Source organism: Alexandromys fortis, unplaced genomic scaffold (assembly GCF_014885135.2).
Source record: "Alexandromys fortis isolate MF-2015 unplaced genomic scaffold, M_Fortis_MF-2015_v1.1 scaffold_63, whole genome shotgun sequence".
NCBI classification, from domain to species: Eukaryota; Metazoa; Chordata; class Mammalia; order Rodentia; family Cricetidae; genus Alexandromys; species Alexandromys fortis.
In genome coordinates, this window is record NW_026067953.1 from 7,782,257 (window position 1) to 7,798,019 (window position 15,763).

The window sequence follows — 15,763 nt, forward strand, 5'->3', positions numbered from 1 at the left end:
AGACTTGCTGTGTGGTCTCAAGCTCCCTCAGAAACTCCATTTCCTAGTCATGTCGGCTAACTGAACGGAATGAGTTCTGACCCCCATCCACGTTCTGAGCTGCCAAACCAGCATCTCTACTCCCTTCTTGAATCAACAGCTTCTTAGAACTAACGGGGAGAGAAAAAGAAGGTTCTGGTCTCAGCTTCTGCCACTTCCCATGGTGTAAACACTCCCGACAATTTCAACTTGCATTGCTGAACTCAGAATTAGAAGGGCTGCCCCGCGCTGATGTCTATTAGCATGAGCCAGTGCCAACCCAATAGACCCACTCTCACTCCCAACAGACATCTGTCCCACCTTTCCCCTCTGGAAGGGACAGAAGACCCTGGCACCCTGTAAGTGCAGACCTCCCTATAACATGGTCATTGGTGTTTTCATGGTTGTGACTGATATTGCCACTCCATCCACAGTAGGGCAGACACACACACACTGTTTCACATTGACTTGGGGGCAGTGTGTGGGTCTTGCTACCTTGCAGTTGGGACCGCCCTCCCGTGGGCAAGTACAGAATGAATGATTGGACTGGGAGTGACAAGGGAGGGATGATGGAGAACCTGCAGGCTGGCCGTTGGGGTGGGAAGAGGGGGGCAGTTGTAACTCCCTTATTGCCATGGTTTAAAATGATTGAATCAGCCAGGAAGTGGTGGCTTAGCTGGTAAAGGTGTTCTCCGGGCAAACTAAACAATGAAAATTCAATCCCTGGAATTCATGTAAAGGTGGACGGGAGGGAATCACCTCCACAAAGTTGTCTTGGGACTGCACATGGGCATTTGGGGCACACACATACATCGTGCATATACACAATAGCTAAATCCATATTTGAAACATGACTGAATCACCCAGGGTGAGTACAGTGGGGAGGTAAGACCCAGAGAAGGAAGTTACCCTCCAGGCTCAATGGCAGCATAAGGAGGCACAGATGCCCCAACTCTCAGCTTCACCGCTATTTGAGACACACACACCCCATGTCCAGGGAAGGCAAAGACAGGTCCAGTGCCATGCTCCTTTCTGCTGGCCCTAGCTCCCGATGTTGGGATGAGGGTGACCCAGGATGCAATTGGCCAAGCCTGGTGGTGACCTCAAGCCTCCTCCATCTCGCCTGCAGGACTTCATCTGTGTGTCGTACCTGGAGCCTGAGCAGCAGTCACGGACACTGGCATCACGGGCGGACACGGAAGCCCAGGCATTGTGTGCACAGTGCGCCGAGAAGTTTGAGGTGGCGCAGCCCCAAGACTACCGACTCTTTGTGCTGGTGGATGGACGCTGCTTCCAGCTGGCCGACGAGGCACTGCCACACCGCATCAAGGGCTATCTGCTCCGGAGTGAGCCCAAGCGAGACTTCCACTTCGTGTACCGACCCCTGGACGGTGGCCGGGATGGCTCAAGCCAACCTTATGTAGTGGTGAAGGAGCCCAACTTCCTATGAGATGGCCCACCGCTGAGCTGTGGTGGCAGGATCTCCTTAGACTGGGAGGATAGAGGGACAAGGACTGAGCTCTCAGTGGCCACTCCCAAACTCAGTCACCTGAGTGTCTGGCCACACATACTCCCAACATAGGTGCCTGTGTTGGTCACACTGGTTTGCCACCCGCTGAGCGTGCCTAAACCAACAGCGCAGAGTTCCAGCCTGAGGCACCATGTTCTTCATTGGACAGTAAGGAAAACAACGACAAAACGAGGCTCAGGAGGAAGAGGCTCTCAAGTCAGCTGCAGCAAACAAGCCCGACCCTGCTCACCCAGCCCCTCAGACCATTCCCTCCACCTTCCTTCCCCAGATCACGTCCCATTCCCTTCTTTAGTCCTAGAGAAGAGCTCACTTTCCCCAGGACTGGCTGATGAAGGGGTTCCTGGCCCCAGCTGCTTGCTCCCTGAGCCTCAGGTTGGAGCTGAGATGTTCCACACCAACCCAAGATCTCAGGAGTTTCTCCTCGTGTGTGCTGAAGACAGCCCTCACAACATCCCTGCCTCAGAGCTTGTCTTCAGCTACCAGACTGCTCAGGCTGCCAGGGCTCCTGAGCCCAACTGGAAGCAGCCAAGTTAGCTCCAGGGAAATGGACAAGTTCAGCCAATGCCATAAGATTGGGGGCGGGGGTGACTGAAGGACCTATCTCCTGATGCAAACACCATGGGTCATTGGTGTTGACAAGATCCACTTGGGGGTTAATAAACGCCCTTTTGCAAATGCTAAGTCCTCTGAAGGGGCCAAAGTTCTGCTCACCAGTCCAGCATCCTTTGTTCCCGTCTCCCCAGGCTCTAGATGATTCCTAGAACCATCCCTTCTACCCTCCGCTGTTACTCTTAGGAATTGTTTTGCCCTCAGCTTTATACGATCCTTCAGAGCCCATCTCCAGGAAGCCTTCCTTGACTCCCAGTGTTAGTCTTGCACTGATGAACTAGATCTGTAAAGACAGATAGCTAGCTGGTTAGAAATATCAACACCCAAGGACAACCTTTAGCATCCTGAGAGGACTGCTGGGAAAACAGATGTACACCATCATGGCCAGTTTATCTGGTGCTGGCCCAGGGCTAAGTGAGCTTTTTACCTTTGCTTTCTGCCCCCATCCTCTCTCCCTGCCATCCTTTCTCCCCGTCATCCTTTCTCACTCCATCCTCTCTCCCCCATCCTCTCTCCCACCATCCTCTCTTCCCTCCATCCTCTCTCCCACCATCCTCTCTTCCCTCCATCCTTCCTCCCTAACCCCCTCCCCCCATCTATATGACCTTTTTTACAGCTGTTTTTGAGACATGGCCTTGCTATGCTGCCCCCGCTAGTTTTGAACTCCTAGACTCAGCAATCCTCCTGCCTCAGCTTCCCCAGTGACCAGAACTACAGACACACACTGCTATGTCTGACTTTTACTCTGTTGAGACTTAACTCACATGCCACTTAATTCTCCTGGTTAAAGCAAATAATCTAACCTCCTGAGCATTTGAAAATCTGCATAGAACTCTCTGACATTGTACTTTTAATATGTGCATGTATGTGTCAGGGGTATGTACAGGTGTATGTAGTGCTGCAGGAGGCCAGAAGGAGGTGTCAAGAAGCCCCTGGAGGTTGAGCTACAGGTAGTTGTAAGCCATAGGTGTTGGGAACCCAATTCAGGTCCTCTGCAAGTGCAGTTTGAGGTCTTAACTACTGAGCCATCACTCAAGCCCCACAGTATATAACATCTGACACCCTCAAAATATAGCTCACAACAGCCCACTGTTGACCTTACCACTAACATAGTAGACCATAGCATAGGTTTAGGGGGGTTTGTTGATTTTTTTTTTGTTTTAATTATTTATGTGTATAACTGTTTTGCCTGGATGTCTGTCTGTGCACTGTATGTGTGCCTGGTGCCTGTGGAGGCCAGACAAGAACATTGGGTTCCCTGGAACTAGAGTTACATGCAACTGTGAGCCTCAATGTGGGTGCTGGGAAATTGAACCTGGGTCCTCTAAAACAGCCAGTGTTCTTACTAACCAATGGGCCATTTCTCCAGCCCCATAGCCCAGGACTTTATGTTTTGTGTGCTGTATTTGATGAAAGGGATGAGGGGGCAAGAAATCACTCTTCACAGGGAGGTGAGATCAAGTGAAGAGACAGATAAGCTCCATGTCCTTGTCCCAAGGTCCTGAGTTTGAGCTGACAGCCGGCTGGTTTTGCACCTGCGAGGCAACACTATCTTACTCTGTTTACGTGTCTCTTTATTGTTGACGGTAGCAGATGGTGTGTGTGTGTGTAAATATTTTTTATTTCTCGGTTATATGGGTCATCTGTGTTTTCAAACAAATCTCCAAAAGCAACCTCGCTCCTTCACAGACCCACACAGTTCAAACCCACGGTGTCTGATGCTTCACTGGGCTCGCATCGCTGAGCCACAAAACAGTCGCTTCCTAACCCTTCCACTGACTGTCTCTGACGGGAAACTGAACCAGGCATGAAGGAGCACACCTGTGTCCTGGCTATTTGGGGATGGGGGCACTGAGACAGGAGGATGCCTTGCAACATAGTGAGATCCTGTAAGAGGCGGCTGAGGGAGCAGGCTTATGCCATCAGCAGACACCCGCAAGCATTCCCTCCTCCATCCCTAGCACTAATAAGCTTCTATGAGGATTTGCCTATTCTGCACATTTCACATCAACAAAGCTATGATACATGGTTTGGGGTTTTTGGTTTTTCGAGACAGGGTTTCTCTGTAGCTTTGGGGCCTGTCCTGGAACTAGCTCTTGTAGATGAGGCTGGCCTCGAACTCACAGAGATCCGCCTGTCTCTGTCTCCCCAGTGCTGGGATTAAAGACGTGCGCCACCACCGCCCGGCACTATGGTACATGGTTCTAGCAACTGGCTTCATCAACTGGCCTAATTCTGTCCCCTGTAGAGATTTCACTCCTTTTACTGCAGTACAGTATCCCCTGAATGGATACAGCGGCGCTGATTTCACATCTTTAACAAACCCATCTCTAGACCTTGAGTGTGCTGCACCAGGGAAAGAGTGTGGGTGGCCTCGGCCCTGGGGAGTTCACCTTCTCCAGGGGCCTATCGCCCCCCCTGCTTTGCACCTGACCGCGCCGCTAGAGAGGCACGACGCAGACGGCCCGAGAATGGCTTGCTTGTGATGGTGTTTCCGGGTGAGTCAGGCTGTTTCATCATGGTGAGCAACTTAGGGGAGGGAGGACTTACTGATACTTTGCTTCACAGTCTCGGGGTTTGGTGCACGGTTACTTGGGTAGAATATCATGGTGGCGGGAATGCAGCATACGGCAGACAGAGGGGGTTCAACGCCTCTCAGTGGGCAAGAAACCGGGTGAGAGGAAGAACCTTGGGATCAAGCACACCCTCCACAGTGTATCACCAGCGGCCTTCCTCTAGCCAGGCCCCACAGCCTGAAGCTTCCAGAACTTCCCAAAACAGTGCTGCTAGTGAGGGACCAAACAGCCAGCACTGAAGCCTTCTGGGAACATTCCCCATTCAAACTATAACAGGTAGGGAGACGACGAGGGAGAAGCAAACTTAAGGATGGAAAGGCCCTTGAAGTTGAAGGGGAGGAAGAACTGAACATTCCAGAACAAGAAAAAAGCAAGAGGGCACTGGGGGGGGGGGGTGAGTTTACAGAGTGTGGAGCAGTGGAGAACAGAGTGGGGGAGGGGAACAGGACCCACCACATGGGTGAAACACAGACCATGAAACCAGAGGCCAGGAACAAACATCTCACGTCACTTGTTTTTTTTTTTTTTTTTTAAAACATCCATTATTACAGAATAAAATACAAAAGCAATCAAAAATTATATTTTCTAAAAATAATTCTCCTTAGAGGCTCACACCCCACTCAGTAAAATCACTGTGAAGACAGAAAGTGGTTTCAGCTTCGAATTTCTCAGGAGACTCCTTCAATGGCGACAGAAGCCGCAGTGAGTTTGCTCTTGAAAGCTAGCGGACAAAAAAACAAAAAAAACAAAAACCTCCTAAGAAGCAAAAGTTCCTTTCTCCAGAGTGCTTTACCGCCTGAACCAGCTTCTTAGTGGGTCAGTGTCTTCAGAAAGAAAGCCCTGGGAGGGGCTGGCAGCACTCCAGGAGCTGGGCTTAGCCGCCTCTGGCTCCACCCCTTCAGTCTCAGGTCAGTACACATTCCAATGGACTGTGTTCACTCTTCACGAAGCCCTGGGAGGGCAGCTGCTCAGTAGTGACCAAGGCACACCTTGTCCATGGCCATCTTTATCCTGGAAGAGACAGGAAGATGACTTCGGTGAGTTAGGCCAACCCTGAAGAAAGCAAGACATAATTCCATCCTGGGCAGGAATCATTTAGGACAAAGTCCCTGGTCATCACCACTGGGAACCCAGCCCCTCTGATTCCACTGACAAAAGGCCCCAGAACAAAACTGGGCCATGGACTATTGTCTGTCTTCCTAGGCCCGTGGCATGCTCCAGAGCCATTCAGAATGATGCCCATCTTCCCCGTGCTAAGTGTGGCTTTACCTGTCAATCGGATAAGGCTTTTCACAGAGGTTGGCCAGCACGTACAAATGCCTCAAGGCATACTCATACTGCAAGAGAACAAAGAAGCGCGCGTGAGCATCTCACCACGCAGTCAGCTCACCGGCTTCTGCATTCAAACACAAAACCAGTTCCCTCAACCAGGGGTTCTAAGTCTGTTTAGGTCAACCTACAGGTATTGACAGACTCTCCCGAGAGAGATGCTCATCTATAAGGGCCACACACAATCTCGGGGAGCTGGTGGGCCTGATGAAGTGCTGTCAAGTCTCAGGGTAGACTCAATGGCGAGGGCTGATGGCGGGGGGCCTTGCCTTTGATTCTGGGAACCTAGCTGAGGAGAGAATGGCACACAAACGCCAAAATGGATGGCAAAGCAGGCTCTTCCAGGGCTTGGTCTACAGGCCACAGTTTGCTTCCCTTTCTCCAGCAGAATCCAAGCATTCCACTGGAACCCCAGGACTTTCTAGGGGGCAACTAGCTGACTGACACTCTACAACTGGCAGAAGCATCATTCTTCCCTCTCAATAGACCAGGGTGTGCTCCAACAATAAATCTTGGGGAATGGTCAGAAGTCACGAGGAGAAAGAAGCCAATGTCTGGCAAATGTAAGAGTCAGGTGAGAGATAGGGCCACATCATCAAGAGAAATAAGGACCCTTGAAAGTCAACAGAAAGGGGAATTGTCACCTGTGATTCTGGCAGACTGCCTGGGACCTAGACATATAACCGTGAACCTGGGCATCCAGGTTCCTAAGGCCCAGACGGAACCGTCCACAAGCCAATGCACCTGAGTTTAGCTTTCAGATCTCAGCAGCAGGGAGGCCTGAGGACCTGGACTCACCGTGGGGGAGTGCCAGTTAAAGCAGTGTGTGCGGAAGTGGGTCACAGCCTCCTGGTAGCAGTCGTGTGCTGTGAGCAAGGCTCTGTCCGACAGAAGTCTCTCAGCCGTATCCCCAAGCCCTGCCAGCAGGAAGACAATCTTCTGCACGGACTTCTCAATGACGTGCCTGGCCTAGGAAGGAGAGACAGCATTCTGAAACAGTTCTGGCTTGATATACTCTCTCCGGGCCTTTCAGTAAGAAGCACATACAAGGAAGTCTCCTGGCACAGCCTTCAACCCACAAAGCAGGTCAATAAATGCACTCGGGAGAGATGGAAAGTGTGCATGGTTTCTGTGACACTGCAAAGATCCGGCCTTCTTGACCTCCTACCACCATGGAAACACTGCTCCCTGACGCCTGGAGGGAGGGCAGCCATGTCTGATTTATACCAGCCTCCGAAGCACACCGCTAGCCTCCTCATTTGATGTGGTGCTTTGCCTGCCCAGGAAACCACAGCTGGTGGCACAGAAGGCACAGGGGCCCCATGTTCCTCCCAGAGGATAGAGTTAGAGCTGTGAAGAAGACATTGCTGAACCCAACCCTGACTTCTCCGACAACGTCTCTGACTCACACAGTGTTTCTCTCCTTCATGGCTGAATGCATCGCACACAGTGTGCTGGGCCCACGTGTGGTCCTGGATACAGGGTCCCTACAGCTCTGTGAGTCCTGTAACGGCTTTCCTATGCTTCAGCCCAAACCCCAGAGCCGCAGAGTAAACATCAGCACAGTGTCCAGCTGCCTCCTCTCACACTGGGCATAGAAAAGTCTATAAATGGGATGCAATGCTATGCTGCACACACACACACACACACACACACACACACACACACAAAGTGCTTTTGTTTTTGAAAAGCGGTTCTTTTCAGAAAATATACAAGGACACAAATGAGTTTCTTGTGGTTATTTCTGAATAAGTTAAATGTTTTTATCTTGATTGCTTTTAATTCTTTGTTTTATATGAAAATATAACAGTGCAGTAGTTAGCAGGAAACTGTGGAATCACAGCAAGTGTGTACGCTTAGAAATAGTTTTCAGATTTACAGCAGACACCAGAGAAATTCTACAATGTACACAATTGCTCAAGCCAACACAAGGAAACTCTGGTTTAGTTTCTGTGACTACCCAGAGGATAAAGACAAAATGCCCTTTCATGACATTGTTGCTTGTTTTTCAACAGGGTCTCGTGTGGCCCAGAGTGAGTTCTAACCACTAACTCAGTAGTAGCTGAGGAACTCCTGACCTCCCTGCCTCCACCTCCCAAGTGCTAGTATTTAAGACATGGAACAGGTTGCCTAAATCATTTAATTCTTGATGTAGTAACAATAGACATAATAAGTACCATAGATAAAATCTCCCTAGGATCAATAAAGTAAAGGTATGAAGAGGCCAAAGATTACAAAGTAGAAGGACAATTATTTCCACTGTGTTTGACACCACCTAAAAAAACACATCGTGGCCAAACAGTGGTGGCATAAGCCTTTAATCCCAGCTAATCCCAGCGCTGGGGGGGGGGGCAAAGGCAGGTGGACCTCTGTGAGTTCAAGGCCAGCTGGGTCTACAAAGCAAGTTCCTAGGCAGCCAGGACTGTTACACAGAGAAACCCTGTCTCAAAACAAACAAACAAAACCACATCCTGGCCACTCAAGTTGTTATTTTTGTTTCCAAAAACATAAATAATTAAAGCTAAGCATTTAAAATATATATGGGGAGTGGGGATGTGGCTCAGCTGGTAGAGTGCTTGCCCATATCCATGAAACCTTGGGTTCAGTTCCTAATCCTGAGAACCACGTACACTGGGGGTGATGGTACTCCGCACTTAGGCGGGAGGAGACTCAGAAGTTGGAAGCCATCCTCTGCTGCGTAACAAGCTGGAGACGGACAGCCTGGGACACGTGAGACTCTACTTGAAAAAAATAAAACAAACATGGATTTTTTTTTAAATCTGTCCACGTGTCCATCAGAGTGCCATGTCGACTGGGGACAAGTTTAACACAGAGTTTGGAATAGACAAATGAGAGCTATGATCCAAACGATCCTCCTGCCGATCCCATCAACTTCTGAACATAGCAGCAGTTGTGAAGGACAGACAACAGTTTCAGCAAGTGACCATGAGACAACCTGATTTTATAGATTGGATTAAAAACGAAAAGACTAAGTCAAGAAGTAGTAAGATAGAAACGTCTAGAAGGGATCACCCAAAGGCCAGAGCATCTAGAAGGATTCTGAGAAGCTGGACCGCCAATCCTTTCCTTCCTGGCGCTCAAGAGGCCCAAGTCATCATAAAGAATGAAGACAGCTTACCGCTCTGCTGTTTGCTCTGCTTTCCAAGAGCAAAGAGGCCGTACTCCTTTCTCTATGGGGGAGGAAGCACCCCGAGTTCTGGGTGCTGGTTGTGTGTATACCAGGGGTCATACACACACACACACACACGCACACGCACACACTTCAGTCTAAACTGGCCTGGCCTCTCGGAAGAGTCCCTTTGGCCACTACTTACATCCAGAAGCTGCTGGATCTGCCCGACGAGATTCTGGGATTGCTTCAGGTCATTGGTGCGCAGCAGCTTTCTCTTCAGGATGGCCAGGGGCACCTCTGGGCTGGGGGTGAGGTCAAGGCGTGTGACTGGAGGCAGAGAGATGGGGGAGCTGGCTCTGTGCTTCATACCCTGAAACTGCATCACTTTCATGCTAGAGATAGACTGGAGGAAGGGGAGACCACAAACACAAACCGTTTGGTCAGCTAAGCAGCTGTGACAGGCAGGCTAGGCCCACATGGTCAACTCAGGCAGAGACAGACGGGCAGCCACATGTGTGGCTGAAATACACCACTGAAGAACATCGAAAATACCCAGTGGGCTTTGCAGCAAGGGCTCCTCCATATGCAAAGCCAGCAGCAGATCCACAGTTTTAAAGTTTGTTTCAACTTGGGGAATCCTGAGTGCACTTGCTCATCGCCCCTGCTCCCCTGCCTGCCCCCCGCCACCAGCAGCAAGGAGGTTCCAGCATCTGTCCAGGCTGAAGTTGAAGTCTGGGTCCCATGAGAATGGCAGAGCTAGGGCCATGGGCCAGGCTGACACTGGGCCTCAGAAGCTAACAAAATGGCATGCAAGTGCCAGTCTGTGTTTGTCTGCTTGCACAGGTCAAGACAGACCTAACCCCAGGGGAATAAATAGCTTAAGTTTTCTCATTCTTAAAGCAAGCAACGTTAATGCAAAACTCATTCTAAAACTGAAACCAAAATACAAACAGAAAAACAGAAAGTTCCAAAAGTTCCACCATTCACAGAGAGACAGACAGACAAGAAATGGACCAAGCTGAACACCTGTACTGAGACTGGGACGGGGAAGGCAAAGCCACACAGCAGGGCATGGCACCTGAGTCACCTGTCTGGCTTTCACCCTGTCCTGCTCTCTCCCACACCCATCCAAGTGCCAAGCCAGGGCAAAGCAACCTGGCCATACTTGTGTGAATTTTCTTCTGGAATATGCCAGAGCTTGCACCTGAGAACAGATCTCAGCTGGCAAGCTCTTAGGCCTAGGGAATGGCACACTGGAAACTCCATTTTAAGTTTTTTTTTTTTTTTTTTAATTTTCAGCCAAGCTACACATCCAAAGTCTTCCCAGCCAAGGCTCAAGCCTTCTGCATGCACCCAGAGAGCAGGTCCCCAAGTACTACTATCTGACCATGTTGGTCCCGGCTGGACAGAGTTAGCGGTGGGCTATGTGTGAACAGTCTCCAACTTCCAGCCAATGAGAACTACTGACAGGCAGCTTGACATTCAAAATGTGGGGTTCAGTGGGACAGTCTAAAACAAAATGCATGCTTTCAGCCTCCATCATCTCTTGCCATGTGACAGGCTCTTGCTCAGCGCTTCCCCCACACAACCTTGTCTGGTATACCGGCTACCCTGAAAGCAAGGTCTCTGACAAATGAGGAAGGACACAGGTCTGGAGCTCACGCTTAACGCCCAGATCTGTAAGTGCAAACCTGGCAAGTCTGGTTCCTGAGCCTGAGACCCCAGGACAGAGAGGCTCCGTGAGGCAGAGCCAGGCTGAGATCATTCCACACCTGAATCCCGTTTCTCTTTATCAAGAGACAAAGTTCTGAGTGAATCTGCTCGAGGCGCCAGGATTAGGGAGCGAGGAAGTGAGGCCCCACTCACTTTGTTCCCATACTGCATGACGTGGCTGGTGTTGGTGTGCGACTTCACCAGGTGGTACTGCTTGTGGAGCGTCTCCTTGGTCAGATCCTCCTGCGGGAAGACAAACACAGAAGCCCTTGGAGGACCTGCAGCCTCAGGGCTGCTCCATGGCGGGCTGAGCGGCCCTGACGAGGGGCCTTACCACGTCCGAGTCTTCCATCCAGTTGACACTGTACCAGTCCCCCAGGTACGTGTTTCTCTTCTCGTCATAATAGCAGGCGTAAGAGGACTCCCTGGGGTTGGCGGCGGTAGTTGCATAGACTACGGGAGAGTAAAGGTGTATGTGAGATCTGTTTTACTCTGGCCTCGGACCACCCTTGAAACTGGGGTCCCTCCTTTCCGCTGGCGACATCAAAGCTATACTCAACACAGGGAGAGCATGGCTCTGTTCATTCTGAACAATAACTCCTCTCAAACATGGAGGGAAGATAGCCAAGAGGGGACTCTTATTGCAGCTATGAGCAGAATCTCGTGTACGTGTGTGTTCAGAACACAACTTCGGGGAGGGAAGACGGCTGACAGGTCTTAACAAACTGGGAAACGCAAAGAACATGGGTCCAGTCTGGTTTAGGGAGGATTGATAATTATTTAGAAAACACTGAAATGGGGGGCGGGGAGGGGGGGGAATCAGAGTGCTTGCTGAGCAGGGATGAGGCCTGAAAAACAGTTAAACTGAACAAAACAAAAAAGCCAAGCATGGTAGTGCATGCCTGTAATCCCAGCACTTGGGAGGTAGTGGGAAAACCAGGAATTCAAAGTCATCCTCAGTTATACAGCAAGTCTGAGATCAGCCTGGACTATGGGGACTCCGGTTCAGAGCACTCAGCTGGGCAGCACCTTTAAAGTGTCTGCATTTAAGATGTCACTCTTAACACGCAGGCAGTCACTGTCCCCATGTTCAAGGACCAAGTCGCCTACCTGCCTGAGATCAGACAGAGTGGGTGACCAGCTCATAGCAAAGGAACAGAGCTGGTCCAGTTTGGGCAGCATTGGGAAGCTTGCATAGAGACTCTTCTTGATACCATTATTTTGGGGGGTTATTGTTGTTTTTAGAATTGCTTTACTTTTATTTTGTGAGTATGAGTGTTTGCCTGTTCATGTAGCTTGAACACTAGGAGGCCAGAAGAGAGCATTGGTTCCCCCGAAAGTGGAGTTGTAGGTGGTTATGCACCTCCGTGGACCCAAACTCAGGTCTTCTACAAGAGCAGCCCGTGCTCCTGACCACTAAGCCGGGTCTCCAGGCCCCATAGAATCTTTATTTTCTATCAACACTTATAGAGCAAAAGAAGCCAGATCTGGCCACGAGCATATCCCCCGTCGGCGTATCAGGCTACCACCAGTGTCCCTGCACGGGGGAAACACGTGGTCTCCAGCGGGCAGTAGCAAAGGACAGCCACCTACCATTGATGTCATCAGGCAGGTGGTTCATCATGGATCCAGACTCACATGCTTCAATGTAGAACACCATCTGCAAGGACCCAGGGCAGGTGAGCGCCCAGCAGGCAGTGCCAGCCACTGGCTGTCACTCTTCCCATCCCTGCCCACAATCCTTTGCTCTGGGATTGGGGAGCCACTGTCGCTGTACAGAAGCGGTTGCCAAAGGCTACAGAAGCCATCTGACAATCACATTTCTTCACTAATGGAGCCGTGACTGAGTCAGCAGAACACAGGACTGGAGCTGCCCAGTGCTGAAGACGCTGGTTCTGGTATCTGAGCGCGAGCAGCTCCAGAGAGCCAGGCCGCACGTCGGCCATCTTTCTGTGTTAAGATCATGTCGACCCCACCCTCTACAGCTTCTACAGAGGACAGAGAGTAAGGTAGTAGGTGTTCTTCCTCAGCTGTCCCACACTGGGGCAGTCTCTGGAACGGTTCTCGCCTGTGCTCTCTGGACCTACAGCGGGTAATTTACAGCCCCTGCCAACACTAAGCTGGGGCTGAGGCCCACACCGTGTTGTAACAAGCTCTCTAAGAGGTACAGTGAACGCTGGGACATCACTGGTCAAAGCTGACCAGGCGAAACCCAGAAAGTCCAGCGACCTGTCCAAGAGCCAGCTGTGCCAGTGTGGGCTTCGCTCCTGTACCTTCCTCGGGCTCCTCCCTCCCCAAGGCACTGGGGAACTGAAGTTACCTTCTGGTACATCTTGTGTTCATACATGTAGCGAATAGTCTTGTTCAGGTCCTTGACATGAAGCTGCAAGGTAAGAAGTTGGGCATTGAGACCAGCATCCTAGAGAAGCCACCAACACCTTATAAAGTCCTCTTCCCAATCAGTAAAAGAAACCAGGGTGAGCAGTAAAACCCAGAAGCCATCTCAGGCCTTCCATTTACACAGTGACAGACAAGAGAGGACGCTTCTCTGTGCACAGCTTCGTCCTCAGCATTTGGAGGCTTCCTTAGACCTTGTCTGTGATGTACTCAGTCCTGACTGACACTGTGGCAGGAAGAGCAGCGGCTAGAAAATAAAATCCAGCCTTCCAGCCGCAACACTTGTTCCCCACTCCCTACCACAGCACCGATACCAACCCTGGTGGAACATCAGAAAACACGTCGTAGGTTTCATCTCAACACACAGGCCTTGTTCTCTACTTTCCTTTAAATCTTAAAGGAAAATAAAACTATTCTTTCGTGTATCTTTAAAGACTTAAGAAGGGGGAAGTGAGACGGCTCAGCCAGGGAAGGAGCAGGCTGCCACGCCTGATGATGAGCTGAGTTTGATCCCCAGGATGTGCAGGCTGGAAGAACTGACCCCCGAAAACTGTCCTTAGATCTCCACATGTGTGACGTGGCACATAAAATAGATAAATGTAAAAATCAATGTTTAATGTTAAGAGAAATTGTGAAGGGCATAGCTCAGCGGAACAGCACTTGGATAACACACACAAGGCCCTGCGTACAATCCCCAGGACCCAATAACAATGGCAACGACAAAACCCACGGTCAAAATGGTAAGCAGAACTCACATCATCACTGGGAAACACCAGGATTCCAGTAGCTCCGTGGTCAGTGAAGTAAACGAATACATGATCCCGGGGACCGCTGCCAAGAAAGGACGGAAGAGCGTGAGCCAGAGACCCCACAGCTTCCCCTTCTTGTTTCTGTGTCCATGTCCCCGAAAAGCTGCCTTCATCAAAAAGTTAAGAGGTTTGAGCAGGGCCTGGTAGCACATGGCTTTAATGCCAGCACTTGGGAGGCTGGATGCAGACTGATCTCTGAGTTTGACGCCAGCCTGGTCTATCTATATAGGGAGTTCTAAGTCAGCCAGGACTACATAGCAAGACCCCGTCTCCAAAAGGCAGAAAGGGGAAGATACACACATATACACAAATGCAAGCACATGCTAACTCTGGAGGCTGAGCTGGACTACAGGTTCAAGAGCAGCCTGGACAAATTAAGTGGCACCTGTATCAAGAAATAAATAACGGGAAGCTGTGCTAGGGAGGCCGTCGTCAGGGAGGAGTGTGTGCGGGCAGAGGCGGGCTAGGCTTGGAGCTTAATGGTATATGCATGAAGTCATAAAGGGAATAAAAAACATGAGAGACCCTGGATCACAGGGGTATGTGGCACAGAAACAGACCAACTACGCATCAGATTGTGTGGCCTGGGTCAGGACAAAGCTGTCCTCTAACTTCTCAAAAGTGACAGGAGCAAAGAACTGTGCCCCTTCAGGTCCTCTGTGTACGGCTGCAGCTCTGAGTGTGGAACCCACGAAACACACGGTACCTCTTCAGGACTTTTCCAGACCCCTTGCCCTTCACAGCCTCTGCATCGCCTCTCAGCACGGCGAGGAAGTTCTCCGGGGTCACATCCTACGAGGAATCAATCAGGAGTCAAAGCCAGAGCAGCTGCCACTTCTGAGCACAGTTCACACACAGTCTGTGTCAGGCCCAGGGCACCCAGCTCAACAGCAGACACTCCTATACCAGGAAGGCCCCGGGGTCTGTGAACTGTGAAAATGCCATCTTGTTTGGGGCAGGTGGCAACTCTGCGAGCCTTTCATTCCTTCTCAATAACTATGAACTGGGGGACCACCCCCCAAAAAAATAAAAGATTCTGCCAGCACAGGAAGAAAATACTCAAAAGGACAAAAGAGGAAGTGAAGGTCTTCATTAGCCTCCAGCTTGCAACCTCAGATCTGAGTCCCAAGGATACTAGGAGTCCAAGGACACTGACTGGATCAAAACCAAAGCAAAAGATAAAAAGGGGAAAATATCACCTACAATTCTACCACCGAGGATTTAAACATATCCCTATAAGCCTATAGAGAAAGAAATTCTCTCTTAAGATGGATTAACTATATTGCATATATATTAAATTTCCATTTGATTTTAAGGAACCATAAAGTGAAACAAAACTGAAAGAAATGCTAAGCTTTGGGTCAATGTTTCTTTGCCTCCTAAGACATCCTTAGAAAGTTAAGAAAAAAGCCAGGCAGTGGTGGTGCATGCTTTAATCCTAGCACTCGAGAGGCAGACACAGGTGGATCTCTGTGAGTTCGAGGTCAGCCTGCTCTACAAGAACTAGTTCTAGGACAGGCTCCAAAGCTACAGTGAAGCACTGTTTCAAAAAACAAAAACAAACAGAAAGAAAGAAAGAAAGAAAGAAAGAAAGAAAGAAAGAAAGAAAGAAAGAAAGAAAGAAAGGAAGAAAGGAAGGAAGGAAGGG

At 50.1% G+C, this 15,763-nt stretch overlaps 2 protein-coding genes across 5 annotated transcripts in view; one reads left to right on the forward strand and one right to left on the reverse strand.

Annotated features, from left to right (window-relative positions):
- Rin3 (Ras and Rab interactor 3) overlaps positions 1 to 2,230 on the forward strand; it is a 111,770-nt gene extending 109,540 nt beyond the window's left edge. For all 3 annotated transcript variants that reach the window (XM_050151445.1, XM_050151446.1, XM_050151443.1), the window contains one exon: positions 1,148 to 2,230. In XM_050151445.1, coding sequence (XP_050007402.1) covers positions 1,148 to 1,468 — 321 coding nt within the window. In that variant the 3' untranslated portion in view covers positions 1,469 to 2,230. The remainder of the gene's footprint in view (positions 1 to 1,147) is intronic.
- A 3,062-nt stretch (positions 2,231 to 5,292) lies between these two features.
- Lgmn (legumain) overlaps positions 5,293 to 15,763 on the reverse strand; it is a 33,720-nt gene continuing 23,249 nt past the window's right edge. For both annotated transcript variants that reach the window (XM_050151471.1, XM_050151472.1), the window contains exons 5-14: positions 14,822 to 14,907; positions 14,062 to 14,137; positions 13,230 to 13,292; positions 12,503 to 12,569; positions 11,244 to 11,362; positions 11,063 to 11,152; positions 9,399 to 9,599; positions 6,862 to 7,032; positions 6,004 to 6,071; positions 5,293 to 5,745 (exon numbers count right to left, since the gene is read on the reverse strand). In XM_050151471.1, coding sequence (XP_050007428.1) covers positions 5,703 to 5,745; positions 6,004 to 6,071; positions 6,862 to 7,032; positions 9,399 to 9,599; positions 11,063 to 11,152; positions 11,244 to 11,362; positions 12,503 to 12,569; positions 13,230 to 13,292; positions 14,062 to 14,137; positions 14,822 to 14,907 — 984 coding nt within the window. In that variant the 3' untranslated portion in view covers positions 5,293 to 5,702. The remainder of the gene's footprint in view (positions 5,746 to 6,003; positions 6,072 to 6,861; positions 7,033 to 9,398; positions 9,600 to 11,062; positions 11,153 to 11,243; positions 11,363 to 12,502; positions 12,570 to 13,229; positions 13,293 to 14,061; positions 14,138 to 14,821; positions 14,908 to 15,763) is intronic.